The 14,016-nt window shown below is 54.1% G+C and overlaps 2 protein-coding genes across 7 annotated transcripts in view; one reads left to right on the plus strand and one right to left on the minus strand.

Annotated features, from left to right (window-relative positions):
• ZNF628 (zinc finger protein 628) overlaps positions 1 to 14,016 on the minus strand; it is a 58,522-nt gene that overhangs the window by 19,849 nt on the left and 24,657 nt on the right. Inside the window, 2 exon segments of the mRNA XM_067718951.1 lie at positions 9,506 to 9,535; positions 9,538 to 9,586. Coding sequence (XP_067575052.1) covers positions 9,506 to 9,535; positions 9,538 to 9,586 — 79 coding nt within the window.
• ISOC2 (isochorismatase domain containing 2) lies at positions 7,076 to 14,011 on the plus strand. Of its 6 annotated transcripts, none has more exons than XM_067719249.1 (7): positions 7,081 to 7,201; positions 10,449 to 10,492; positions 10,804 to 10,941; positions 11,064 to 11,273; positions 11,566 to 11,659; positions 11,819 to 11,936; positions 13,594 to 13,843. In XM_067719249.1, exons 3-7 carry the CDS (start codon positions 10,807 to 10,809, stop codon positions 13,691 to 13,693), a joined length of 657 nt encoding a protein of 218 aa, XP_067575350.1. In that variant the 5' UTR covers positions 7,081 to 7,201; positions 10,449 to 10,492; positions 10,804 to 10,806; the 3' UTR covers positions 13,694 to 13,843. The 6 variants fall into 6 exon arrangements, with proteins under 6 accessions (XP_067575348.1, XP_067575349.1, XP_067575347.1 ...); XM_067719251.1 differs by having other exon boundaries at positions 7,083 to 7,201; positions 11,589 to 11,659; positions 13,594 to 13,822; XM_067719247.1 differs by lacking the exon at positions 11,819 to 11,936 and having other exon boundaries at positions 7,076 to 7,201; positions 10,786 to 10,941; positions 13,594 to 14,011.

The raw sequence follows: 14,016 nt of genomic DNA on the forward strand, positions 1-14,016 counted from the left end.
GTAAGAAGGCTGGGGTGGCTGGAACAGAGTGAAAGGGGAAGGGAATTAGGTTCAAAAGAAACAGGGCCCTGATCGTGGAGACCTCATGGGCCTCTGGAGGGACTTGGGCTCTGGGCTGGGATGTGGTACAATCTGAAAGGATCCCTCTGGGTGTTGAGCGGAGATCAGATTGTGTAGAAGGCTACTGCAGTGATCCAGGCAAGGGATGATGGTGGCTCAGATGATGGGTGGGGGACTGGGCTGTGGAGATGGGGTCCGACTCTGGGGCTTTTTGAAGGTAGCGCCTTTCTAACCCACACACCACACTTGGCCCCTCTCCCATGGCTCCCCATCGCCCTCAGGACAAAGGCTCTGCCCTAGTAGCCCCTGTTCCCCTTGCCAGCCTCAGCTCCCCATCTAGCACTTCACCATTCAGCCTCTGGGCCTTTGCACATGCTCTTCCCTTTGTGGTACAATGCGGTTCCCTGTCTCCAGGAATGTGGATGGAGACCTCTGTTCCTTCAGGTCTCTGCTCAGCCTGTCCCCACTCTCACACCCACCCAGCACCATCCCACCTTGCCCTGTGCTCTCCCCTCACCCTCTGACAGTAACCATTTTTTGAGGTTGCTGTGTGCCAGGTACAGTGTACTAAGGCCTTGCCATACACTACATCACTTAATGCTCCCAACAAACTCACACTGTAGGTTCTGTCTTTCCCCTATATTACAGCCAAGGAAGCTCAGAGAGGTTCAATGACTTGTCCAAGGCTACACAGCTAGACAGTTGATACAACCCTAGGCAGTCTAAATCCAGAGCCCATGCTCTGGACCACTTTATAGTTCTGCCTGGATATAGCATCTCAGGGACTTGATGATGATGGTGATGAGGAGGAGGATGGTGGTGATGGTGATGGTGACAGTGATGGTGATGATGGTAGTAAGGATGATAATGGTAATGATGACAGTGATGGTGATGATAATGAGGATGATGGTGATAGTGGTGATGGTGATGGTGAGGATGATGGTGATGGTGATGGCGATGATGGTGATGATGGTGATGGTGGTGATGATGGTGAGGATGATGATGGTGATGATAGTGATGGTGATGCTGATGATGATGGCGATGGCGATGATGGTGATGGTGAGGATGATGGTGACGGTGATGATGATGGTGATGATGATGGTGATGGCAATGATGGTGATGGTGGTGATAATGGTGATAATGATGGTGATGGTGACGGTGATGATGATGATGGTGATGGTGATGATGATGGTGACGGTGATGATAGTGATGGTGATGATGATGGTGATGGCGATGATGGTGATGGTGGTGATAATGGTGATGATGATGGTGATGGTGAGGATGATGGTGACGGTGATGATGATGATGATGATGGTGATGGTGATGATGATAGTGATGGTGATGGTGATGATGATGATAAGGATGATGGTGATAGTGGTGATGGTGATGGTGAGGATGATGATGGTGATGATAGTGATGGTGATGGTGATGATGATGGTGATGATGGTAGCTAAAATTTATCTGATACTTAGTATGTGCCGAGCACTGTTCTAAGTACTTCAGTTTTAACTCCCCGTACTCACTTACAGTGAGTATGAACTCATTAATCCCTGACAGTAACCCCAGGAGGTAGGTGCTTTTATAATCCTCCTTTTTCAGATGAGGAAACTGAGGCACAGAGAGGTAAACTGACTTGCCAAAGGACCTGCTTTTCTGTAAGTAGGTGGCTCCCCCCAGCCAGCCCAGGACCGTGCCTCAGGAGGTCGTGGAACCAAATTTGAGTAAATGGGAGCCCGGTTCAGCCTAAACACTGCCCCCATACTGCAAGCCACCTTCCACCAGGATGCCCAGCTGTGGCCACACCCAGAATGCTCACCCCGCACACACACATACACCACTGAAGAGGAAAACACTCATGTCCCCAAACAGGGTCCAGCCCTGTGTTCCTGAGCTGGCCTCCCAACTCCTCTTCAGCCTCCTCTGCTCAAGGACCCCTCCCCATCTTCAGCCCTCCCCCCAATCTGGACCCTGTGATAATGCCAGCCTCTGGCCTCCCAGGCTCCCTGTCTGTCCTCCCTGCTCCCCAGGGCCAGCTTCTCTGCTAGAGCATCCCAACCTCCCCACCCCCATGCCCGGTTCTACCACGTGCTCCCCAGGGACACAGGCTGCCCACCAGTGGCCTTGAGGGCAGCCCAGGTAGCTCTGAAGCACATTCCCCTCAGCACTCAAGCTCAGCCTAGGAAGATCCAGGTCAGAGACAAGCTCTCCTCAGCATCTTCCCACCCACGCCCTCCTCCTCCCTCCAGGTCCGCTCAGGCCCTGCTCCCTCAGGAACCCCCTCCCACCCACGCTATGAAATTTTAACTTTTTGTGAACATTTTTCAAACCCACAGAAAAGTCAAGACAGTTGTCTGATGCAGCAGTTCTAAAAAGGTGGTCCCCTAGGCTTCCCTGGTGGCGCAGTGGTTGAGAGTCCGCCTGCTGATGCAGAGGACACGGGTTCGTGCCCCGGTCCGGAAAGATCCCACATGCCGCGGAGCCGCTGGGCCCGTGAGCCATGGCCGCTGAGCCTGCGCGTCGGAGCCTGTGCTCCGCAACAGTGAGAGGCCCGCGTACCGAAAAAAAATAAAAATAAAAAATAAAAAGGTGGTCCCCAGATCAGCACCACTAGCACCTAAGCATCACTTAGGAGTGTGTTAGCAATGCAAATTCTTGGACCCCACCCCAGAAACTCGGGGGCCCAGGAACCAGCATTCCCACAAGCCCTCCAGGTGTCCTTCCTGTTGTGCACTGAAGTTTAAGAGCCACTGGCCTATTGATCTCTCATGTAACATCACTTAGATTTTACTGTCCATAACATCTTAGCCTATTTCTTTCATCTATATGTTTTTAAATAAGTTTAAAAGTAAATCACAAATGTCACGACTCTTCAGCCCTAAACACCATTTATCCTTACTTTGTTCAGGTCAGGGACCATACGTGGCATGTAGTTGTTATGAAACTTAAATCAGTCCCCCGCCCCCACCCCCGCACCCCCTCTGTCATTTAACCTGACCTCCCATTACTGAAAACTTTCCCTGGGGCACTCAGAGCATAACTATCCTCCTTGGCATCAAAGACAGTGTTATAGTGGCAGCTCTCACTAAATATAGGAAAATATATATAACATTGGGCTTCCCTGGTGACGCAGTGGTTAAGGATCCGCCTGCCAAGGCGGGGGACACGGGTTCGAGCCCTAGTCCGTAAGACACCACATGCTGCGGAGCAACTAAGCCCGCGCACCACAACTACTGAACCTGTGCTCTAGAGCCCGCGAGCCACAACTACTGAGCCCATGCGCCACAACTACTGAAGCCCGCGCGCCTATATCCCGTGCTCTGCAACAAGAGAAGCCACCACAATGAGAAGCACGCGCACCGCAAGGAAGAGTAGCCCCCACTCGCTGCAACTGGAGAAAGCCCGCGTGCAGCAACGAAAACCCAATGCAGCCAAAAATAAATAAATAAAATAAATAAATATAAATGTAAATATATATATATATAATTCATCATTTTGAACATTTTAAAGTGTACAATTCAGAGGCATTTTGTATATTCATAATGTTTTGCAACCATCACCTCCACCTAGTTCTGGAACATTTTCATCAACTCCAAAGGAGAACCGGTACCCATTAGTATTCCCTCCCCATCCTCCCCTCCCCGCCAGCACCTGGTAACCACCAATCTACTCTATGTTTCCAGGGATTTGCCTATTCTGGACATTTCACATAAACAGAGTCATACAATATCAGATACTTTTTTTTTTTTTTTTTTTTTTTTTTTTTTGCGGTACGCGGGCCTCTCACTGTTGTGGCCTCTCCCGTTGCGGAGCACAAGCTCCGGACGCGCAGGCTCAGCGGCCATGGCTCACGGGCCCAGTCGCTCCGCGGCACGTGGGATCTTCCTGGACCGGGGCATGAACCCCTGTCCACTGCATCGGCAGGCGGACTCCCAACCACTGCCCCACCAGGGAAGCCCTCAGATACATTTTTAAATAAACCGTTTCCTGGAAGTTTACCATAGTACCAAAAAATGAACACATCAACCGTGTGGAGTTTAATGAATTTTCCCAAAGGGGCCCCACTGACGTAACCAACACTCAGATCCAGGAACAGGGCATTCCTTGTCCCAGAGACCCTGGTAGTACCTCCTTCCCATGAACCACACATCCTGATTTCTCTCACTGTCGATTGCGTTAGCCTGTTTTTGAACTTTATTTAAATGGCGTCACGTATCCACTTATTTTAACTCACCGCTTTTGTTCAACATTATGTTTTTGCACTAACCTGCTAGAACTTCCATAATCAAACACTACAGACTGGTGCAACAGAAATGTATTGATACTTTCTCATGATTCTGGAGGCTGAAGTCCAAGATCAAGGTGTCGGCAGGGAGAGGCCTCTCTTTGGCTTCACACGTGGTCATCCCTCTGTGCGTCCTAATCTCCTCTTGCTGGATTAGGGACCATACTGATGATGTCATTTTAATGTAATCACCTCTCTAACGACCCTGTCTCCAAATACAGTCACATTCTGAGGTCCTGGGGGTTAAAACTTCAACATATGAATTTTAGGGGGACACAGTTCAGCCCCTAACAGTTTGTGAGATCCGTCTGCATTGTTACTGAGGGGTTAGGAATACTGGGGGGAGACCCGTGCAATGGCTATTACAATCATCCAGGTGGGGGAAGCTGGGGACTCCAACCAGGGGTTAGTGGAGATACTGAGAGGGTTGGTGGAGATGCAGATTCATAACTACTTAGGCAGTAGAATCCACAGGGCATCATGTTATAGTCACATTGCCAGCCCACAGTGCACCTTTGTGTGAAAATTTTGTTAAAGGCACCCCTTCCTTAAGACATTTTTTACTTTTACATGTTGGAACATAGTCATATTAAATCTAAATGTCAAAAATGTGCATAGTGTTGGACGAGATGTGCTGCCTTGTGCAGTGCACAAACCCCACAGCTGTTCAGAGTTTCCCTATGAATGGGGTTAAAAAGATTACATTGTCAGACTCATGAAAATGGACCCAGGGGCAGAGACATTAGCACAGAGAAGAAAAATGTGGAGGGATAGAAGGGACAAATCACTCCTGGGATGGCAGATAGGAGGGGAATCCTTCGTGGTCACCCAGCTAATGCCTGGCTCTCTCTGCAGGCAGTTTGCCAAGATCGAAGCTGCCACCCAGCGCCTGGCCATATCCATCCTGTCCCAGGAGGCACCTCCCCAGAGACCGCCACCCCAAAGGTCACCTCCACCACCTCCATCCCCCTTCCTGGGGGTGGCCTGTGATGTGGCCCCCACTGGCCCCAGCCTAAGTCTCGCTGCCCTGGACGCCTCCACCCACGACCTCTTTGAGGACATTGTGGTCCCCCCAGAGTGTCCCTCAGCGTCATCTGACCTGTCCCACTGTGTGCTGGGCCAGGCGGACCTGAGGCAGGACCCACACTTCTATGACCCCCTGCTCCCTACCCTGCATGCCCTGGGGGGATGGGAGGGAATGAGCTCTCAGCTCCTGAGGGAGGTTGGGTGGGCAGGTGAGAGGTGTCTTGTGCCTGCCATTCTCAGAGGATCCCTGAAGGCTGGGGGACCCGCTCCCCATGACACCCAATCACAACCCAGCCCAGGCTCCCAGACAAACCAGTCTGCACCTCCCTCCGTGACAGTTCTTCAGCCACCGCCCCCCCAGGAGCCCCTTGTCCCATCCACTACCCTCCTGGCAGCCTGTGGGAATATGAACCAAGCCCAGACTCCCACCTCTGACCACGGCCTCATGGGTCTTCTCCCAGGTCCAGTGCCCCCATCACAGCCCCTTCGGGGGGGGGGGGTTCACGCTTTCCCTCCCCCACCTTCTCCCTTCTTTCTTCCCAACCCCACCTCCTTGGCAACTGTCCCTTCAGTTCCCTCTTACCCTGGTTCACCTCTGCCTAGTGTCTGGTGTCATCTTATTTATTCCCAAAGATTTGTTGAGTGCCTACTATGTGCCAGGCCCAGGTTTGGGTGCTGAGGATTCAGCAGTGAATAAAACAGATAACATCTCTGCCCTCGAGGAGTTCTCATGGCGGGGGGTAAAGTCGGGGGTACTGAAAATAAATGAGTACATCCATACATTTTTTTAAACTCAAGATAAATTTCCAATTTCAGATTGGCATTAGTGCTGTGAAGAAAATAGAACAGCGACCTGATCAGGTGACTGCTTGATGTAGGGTGGTCAGGGAGGGTCTTGAATGACAAGAAGGAGCTGGTACTGCAAAAGTCTGGGATTCCAGGCAGAGGAACCAGCTCGTGCAAAGGCCCTGAGGTGGGACGTTGGGGGAACAGTAAAGGAGGCCAGCATGGCTGGAGTGGAGTGAGACGAGGGAGAGTGGTAAGAGGTGAGGTTGAGAGACTGACAAAGGCACACCATGAATTGGGGGTAGCTTAGATTTTATTCCAAGCCTGATGGCAAGTTCACTCTCCATCTCTTTCAACCCCATTTCCAAACACAGTCTAAATATTACGAACACCACCGTAGGAGGCAGGTGCTGTGAGATGGGGAAACTGAGGCACAGAGAACGAACGTGCGGGGAGAGGGAGGGATTTCTTGGCTTCCTCGCGCCTTTAACCCTTTCCAGGAAAATGCTTGGGTGTCTTTGCTAAGTTTGTCTCTAAACAGAAGGGCAAGGGTTCGAACCCCAGGCCTTCCCCTGCCCTGGGCACAGCCCCTCCCTCTCTCTCTCCTTCTCTCCCTCTCGGCCCTGGGGTTCTGAACTTCACAGCCGGGCAGGTAGCGACCCACCCACTTCTCCAGCTGGAGTCCGCGTTCTCGGTACCCACCGCGCCACTCCGCCTTAAGCCCGCCACTCACACCTGTCACGACTCCCCATTGGTCAGACTGGCTGCTTTCCCGCCCCCTGACGGGCCAATCACGCTCTCAGGAAGGACAGTTGGCCCACACGCAGCCCCCCCCCCCGCCAGGGAGAAGTAGCGGCGCTTGCGGATTGGATGGGAGCGGGGGGTGGGGCTGAGCAGAGCTAGACGAGTGCCTATTGGGCGGCTCAGCCCTGGTGGGCGGGACGCGGGCGGAGCCGGGGGCGGGCCAAGTGTCTGGGCTTTGGGAAACATCTACCAGGCCTGCGACCCCGCGGGTGGGCCTGAGCGGCGGAAGTCCGGCTGCGGGAGGTAAGTGACTACAGGCCTCACCTGCGGCGGACGGGCCGGGCCGCGTCCCGGCCCCTTCCTGATAAGGCCCTTCTGGCGCTGCGGGGGGACAGACCTCCCCCCACTTGCTGGTGGAGGACAGCCGGGGAAGGACTCCTGCCTGGGCCCTCCAGAATTGGCTAGCCAGGGGCTCGAATTCTCCACGGGCCGCTTCCGCCCTCGCTACCAAGTTTCCGCGTCACCCCTGCGTGGTGGGTGGGTTTGGCTCCCATTTCCTCAATAAGGAAACTGAGGCTCAGACAGAGCTGAAACTTGCCTAAGGTCACACCGCCAGCTAGTCTCGGCTGCAGAACCGGGTTCCCCAGGCCATGGGGATCTGAACAGCCCCATTCGCTCCTCAGGTTGCCGCCCACCTCGGGCCGCTCCTCCTCCTCCGGCCTCGGGCTCCCTCCACCCCGAGCTGCGTTCTGAATTTTCATCACTTACCCAGAGTACCGCCAACTCTGTCTCCAGCCGAGACCCCCTCCCCACATTCACCCCACACACACACACACATTTTCATCTTCTCCCCCAAATCAGTTCCCCTCTCCAGGTCCCCAGTTAGTCCCTGGAACCTGCCACCCTTGGACCACTGGCAACCTGAGGATCTTCCTTCTTCCCCCTCCGACCACAGCCAGGCCCAGCTGCCCCCTCCCCGCTCTGTCCCCGCTGCCTGAACTGGAGCCCAGGCCTCACCCTTGGCCACCTGGACCGCAGTCCCCACTTTCACCCTGGCCTCCACCTCCAGTCCAGCCCCACCGCGGCCAGCGAGGCCTCCCTATTTTATTGTATATTTTGAAAACTTTTTATGGAAGTATATCACATATGTAGGAAAACAGAAATCACAGATACACAGCTCAAATAACTTCACAAAGAGAGCGCTCTGGTGTCAACAGCATCCAAATCCAGAAGCCGAACGTCCCCCACACCCCAGAAACCCCCCTTGCACCCCTCCTTCAACACTGCCGCCCAAGGATAACTGTTATCATAACTTTAATGCCACAGGTTGGTTTTGCTGGGTTCTTGCCTTATGTAAATCTTTTACTGTATTGTATTTATTCCTGACTAGACAACCTGTTACACATTGTCCAAAATTCAAAAGGAACAGACTAGTACACAGTGAAAATCAAATGTCCTTCAGTCCTTCACACTCTGCCCCTCAGAGGCCTGTCCCTGCAGAAAGAGCCTGTTCCTCATGTGCCTTCCAGAGAGAGCAGATACAGATTGGAACAGTACCTACACTTTTTTCTTCTTGCATTTTGGCACAAATGGGAGCATTGTTATACACACTATTATGCTTTTTTTTTTTTTCTTCACTGTTAACATCTCTTGGACACTTTTCCACGTTGTTACTTAAAGATCTCCCTTGTGATTCTTCCTGGCTGCAAAGAATTCCATAGTATGGATATACCATAACTTATCTAACCAGTACCCTAACCGTGGATGTTGGATTTACTTCTATTCTTTTGCTCTGGGCAGACGCCCATAATGAATAACCTTGTCCTGTAATGAATAACTTTGTGTCATTTCACAGGTATGTCTGCAGGATAAATACTTAGGATAGTTAGGAGTGAGTTCTCTGGGTCACAGGGTTTGTGCATCTGTAACTCTGAGAAATGTGGGCACATGGTTCTCCCTAGGGGTTCTTGCAGTCCCCGCTCCTACAGCCCAAAGGGAAGCTCCGCCTCACTCTAGACTCCTGTCACTGTCACAGGCTTCCGGACATTCCAGCGCCCCTGCCCCCACCTGACCCTGTCCCTCCTGTCCCGTGGAGAGCTAAGCCGGGAATGGGAGTGAGGAGAGCACTCCAGGTGGAGGGAGCTGCCTGGGCAAAGGCCCTGAAGTGGGACTTGGCCACCAAGGCTGGAAGGTCTGGGTCCAGCGCCTTGTGGGAGGAGGGTACATCGTAGTCCTGAGGACAGAGAGAAGCCATGGGGCCCAGGGGAGAGCTGAGAAATAGGGTCAGCTCTGTGTTTTCAAAAAGGTTGTTTTCTTTCCCTCTCTCTTCACTTCCTCAGAGAAAACTCTGCCAAGATGGATTAGATTCCCTAGCAATCCTAGCACTGGTCACAGTTGTAATTATGCAATTAATTAATTCAGTGTGGTTTTGTTTTTGAGGGAGTTTCCATTCCATTTGTTTTTTGAGACAAAATTCACACAGCATAAAATTCACCATTTTAGCCATCCACTAGTTTTTAAACTTTAGATATGTCACACATAGAAAACATTTTCAGTGGTAGATGTGTTCAGTTTAAAGAATAATCATAGACACCTGTGGGGACTCACCAGCCAGCAACTGAAACTTCCCCCGAGTGTCAGCCGGCTTGCCCTCCACTGGGTCCGCTGGGTCCGCAGGGTCTCCGTTTCCTAAATAAATCAACAAATAAGTGAGTAACATGCAGAGAGAGCGGGAGCTGCAGACAAAAGCCAGGACTCCCATTTGTTTAGCAACTCAGGCACCCAGGGACACAAGCCTCTGGGTACATGGGCTGGGACATGTGAGACTTGGGGTGTCCAGGGCCCAGATGCTCACTCTGACGGGGGCAGGGAGGGGCAGTCACCCCTCTAGTCCCCACAGGACCTTGGCCTTCATGGACTCCCGTGGGCTTCAGTGTCCTCCCCTTTAAAAGGGCTGCTGGCCAGGTGGCTCTACCAGTCCCCGACCTCTTAATTTTTATATTTCTCTCTTTTTTTTTGGCCGTACCTCGCAGCACGCGGGATCTTAGTTCCCCAGCCAGGGATTGAACCCATGCCCCCTGCAGTGGAAGCACAGATTCTTAACCACTGGACCGCCAGGGAAGTCCCTTTCTTTCTTTTTCTTAAAATTGTGGTAAAATACACATAACCTAAACTTTACCATCTCGACCATTTCAAAGTGTACAATTAAGAGGCACTTAGTATATTCATGATATTGGGCAACCATCACTACTGTCTAGTTCCAGAACACTTCCATCTCCCCAGACGGAAACTCTGTACCCCTTTTCAGTCACTCCTCACGCCCCCGCACCCCACCCCACCCCCGCTGCCCTGAGGTGGAAGCACCACCAACCCTCTCCCTGTCTCTGGACGAAGCCGCTTTGGGTTTGGGGCATTCCGTGTAAATGGACCCCTGCACGTGGCCTTCTGTGACTGGCCTCTCTCACTGAGCATCGCGGTGAGGGGCCTCCGCGCTGTGGCGTGTGTCGTTGCTTCATTCCTTTTTATGGCTGGGTAATATTCCACTCCACAGGTACCCCAGCCTTTCTTTCTAAGACCTGGAAGGGGGTTCAGCTGGTGAGTTTTCCACACGGGTAAACTGCTTTTCAGAGGAGGCAGTCAGACTTGAGGGACCCCAGGCCATGAAGGAGGGAGGTGGTGCAGCTGGGAGAATGCAGCTCTTTTTGCCTCGGGGCTCAAGTCCTGCTCCCTCTGCTATGGGCAGTGGGCCCTCAGTCAGGACACTTCACTACTTAGACCTCGGTTTCCTCCTGGGGGTCGGGGGAGGATCACAGTTGGAGCCTGGGGTGTAAGCATGTGGACCCTGGACATGCAGAGAAGCCTCTCCCTGCCTGATGCCACTCCCTCAGCCCCTCTGCCCACCCCAGGACATGGCAGCTGTGAGGCCCGGCCTGGGACGCATCATCCCTGGATCATCCATCCTCTTCCTGTGCGACATGCAGGAGAAGTTCCGCCATGTCTCGTTCTTCCCCCAGATCGTCTCTGTGGCTGCCCGCATGCTCAAGGTACAGCCCCTCCTCCCGCAGACCCACCAGTCCAGGGCCCCAGCCCCTCCTCCCTCAGACCTAGGAGTTGGGCCTCCGGCCCCTTCCTTGGGCTCAGACCTTTGCTCCTCACCCCAACCCAGGTGGCCCAGCTCCTGGATGTGCCAGTTGTGCTGACTGAGCAGTACCCACAAGGCCTGGGCCCCACAGTGCCCGAGCTGGGAGCTGAGAGTCTGCAGCCATGGTCCAAGACTTGCTTCAGCATGGTGCCCGCGGTGCAGCAGGAGCTGGACGCGCGGCCCCAGCTGCGCTCTGTGCTCCTCTGTGGCTTGGAGACACAAGCCTGCATCTTGGTGAGACCGCAACTGAACCTTGGGGACCTCCATTCACACCTGGGACCTCCCCAACTTAAAAAGGGTGTCTTTCCTGACCCAGAACTCTCTATCCTCCCCTTCCTGACCCATGACTCCCCTCCTGACCTGGGACTTTCACCTTCACTAAGGACCCCTCTCTTTACCTGGGGCTCCCATCCTGCCTAGGATCCCGTTGTAATCTGGGGACCTCCTGCCCTGATCCGAGCCTCCCTCATCCCCATCCTGGTTCCCCAGTCACTCACCCAGGATCCCTATTCTTGTCTGGGGGTAGCCCTTACCTCTTTCTGCCCCTAGCACACAGCCCTGGACCTCCTGGACCAAGGGCTGCAGGTCCACGTGGTGGTGGACGCCTGCACCTCCCGCAGGTGAGAGGGTCCCTTCAGGGGTGGGGTGCATGTGGGATGGGTTTGGAGCACCCAGGAAGAACCAGGGGGTGGGATCCCTGCCGAGTTTGCCAGGTGTCTGGGTGTCCAGACCAAGGCACTGACACCGCATGCACACATGCACCCCCCGCCCCCCCGCAGCCAGGTGGACCGGCTGGTGGCGCTGTCCCGGATGCGCCAGAGCGGCGCCTTCCTCTCCACCAGCGAAGGGCTTATTCTGCAGCTCGTGGGTGATGCCACCCACCCCCGGTTCAAGGAGGTACTGACCCCCACGCCCCACACTCTGACCTCCCCCATCTCCTGTGCAAACGGGAAATATCTTTTCAGCACCCACCACATATTCACAGGATACATCCGGGAACACAGAAGGCTGCCGCCTCCAGGGGCGCTAAGTTCTAGTGGGGGGAAACTGCGGGTCAACACCATAAATCAATGAAAGGAGAAGCTGTCTGGCCACGAGGACTGGAGAGAGAGATAAAGCAGGAGAGGGGGCCAGGTGTGCAGAGGAGGGGTTGCCTAAGGTGGTCCAGAGGCCTCCCGGAAGAAGGTGATTTTAGAGTGAGGTAGAGATGGGAGGGAGCCAGGCAGACGGGAGAGAACAGTCCAGCAGGGGCCCTGTAGATGGGAGCCCCTTGACCCTTTCCTGCCACCCTCTCCTCCAGTCTATGGCACTGAGGTCCAGCCTCCACACCCACCACCCGAGTGGCCTTCCTAGTACCCAGGTCTGACCAGGTAGTCCCCACTGCTTCACACCACTAAGGGCCACTGCTTGGCCCTTAGGATAACGGGACATGCCCGAACTTGAGATTCCCAGCCCTCTGAGGTCTGCCCCTTCCCCTCCTCTTAGTTCTGTTGAGCATTTATTGAGCACCTACTATGTGCCAGCCACTGTGGCAGGTCCAGGGGCAATAGCAAAAGACAGTCTGTATTCAATTTCGCATTGTGGCCTGGAGCTGGGGAGGGAACATGTAGAATGTGTGAGAAATAAGATGGGGGCTGGCAGCTGGGAGGCCCCTCCTGGGGGGTGGCCTTACAGTGGAGACCTGAAAGTGCAGGAGCAGCCAGTCATCCAGAAAGTGGTCCTGGCGGAGGGGACAGCTAGGGCAAAGGCCTGGACGTGGGGCTGAACGTGACTTATTCAAGGAACGGTAGCAGGGCACGGTGAGTGCAGGCTGAGTGTGGGAGGAGGGGAGGCAGGGAGGAGCCGGAGCCTTCCCAAAGATTTTGGTGGGGGTTGGGAGGGGCAGCCATGGGGGTTTGCACAGGGGGGCTGGACACTGTCAGATCTATGTGTAGTGCCAGGTGGCTAATGGATATGTGGTAGGAAGGGGGGGAAACCAGGGTGGAGGCAGCGGCGGGGATACAGGCTTTGCTTATTTTCATTTTTTAATCTCTGCAGGTTAGCATGACAGGGATTGCTGATGGGTGCAAGGTGTGAAGAGGCAGCACAGAGAGAGGATCTAGCTTGAGCGCAGTTGCTCAAGCTCTCTACTGATGGGGGTGGCGGTGGCGGCAATGAGGTTGAGAGGTCAGGTGACCACCAGCATCTAAGAGGCAGCTGGATAAGTGAGTCCAGAGTTGAGGGGCAAGGCGCAGGCTGGATTTGAGAGTTGAGGGATAAGAGAGGTGAGATTACTTAAGAAGAAGCATGTGTAGACAAGGAGCCCCAGGAAAGAGTCAGTCACGCTTAGTGGTCCAAGTCAGCAAGGTGGACCGAGATGGCAGATGATCAGGTGCTAACCCTGGTGGCTATGGTGAAAGGGAGGCCCCAAGAAAAGTTTTGAGAAGAGGCAATGGTGGGTTTGGCCAGTTGCTACTAAGGGGGCAAGGGAGATGAAAATGGAGAAGTATCCCTTGGATCTGTCATGGGGATGAGAATCCTTGACGCTTCCTGACTCCCTACCCCTACCCTACAGATCCAGAAGATCATCAAGGAGCCCGCCCCAGACAGCGGGCTGCTGGGCCTCTTCCATGGCCAGAACCCCCTCTTCCGCTGAACTCCCTACCCTGCCTTGAGGGGAGACCGACCACCTTCTCGTCCCTGGGACCTTGGAAGCGCTGTCCCCCCCATTCTTGGATCCCAAGAGTGGTGCAGTCCACCGGGGGTACCGCCCCCTCAGCAGGGGATGTGGGTGCCGCTTTTCCATTGGACGGCAGCTCCCGGAAATGCAAATGAGACTCCTGGAAGCTGGGCGGGGGTTGGCTGAGCCGAGCTGGAGGTGGGGCTCGGCCCCCCCTCCCCGGGCCACTTCAAGGGGCGACAAGGGGAGGGGGAGGGAGTGTCACAGGCTGTGTGGGACCCGGTCTCAGAGAATAAACATTGATGTGACTGTGGACTG

The sequence above is a fragment of the Pseudorca crassidens genome, chromosome 20 (assembly GCF_039906515.1).
Source record: "Pseudorca crassidens isolate mPseCra1 chromosome 20, mPseCra1.hap1, whole genome shotgun sequence".
In the NCBI taxonomy this organism is placed as follows: domain Eukaryota; kingdom Metazoa; phylum Chordata; class Mammalia; order Artiodactyla; family Delphinidae; genus Pseudorca; species Pseudorca crassidens.

Excerpts from the sequence above, each read along its gene's own strand:
- ISOC2 (XM_067719247.1), top strand. The coding sequence starts at position 10,807 with ATGGCAGCTGTGAGGCCCGGCCTGGGACGCATCATCCCTGGATCATCC. Across the intron at positions 10,942-11,063 it reads TGGCTGCCCGCATGCTCAAG|GTGGCCCAGCTCCTGGATGT; the intron begins GTACAGCCCCTC and ends ACCCCAACCCAG. Across the intron at positions 11,660-13,593 it reads GACGCCTGCACCTCCCGCAG|ATCCAGAAGATCATCAAGGA; the intron begins GTGAGAGGGTCC and ends CCTACCCTACAG.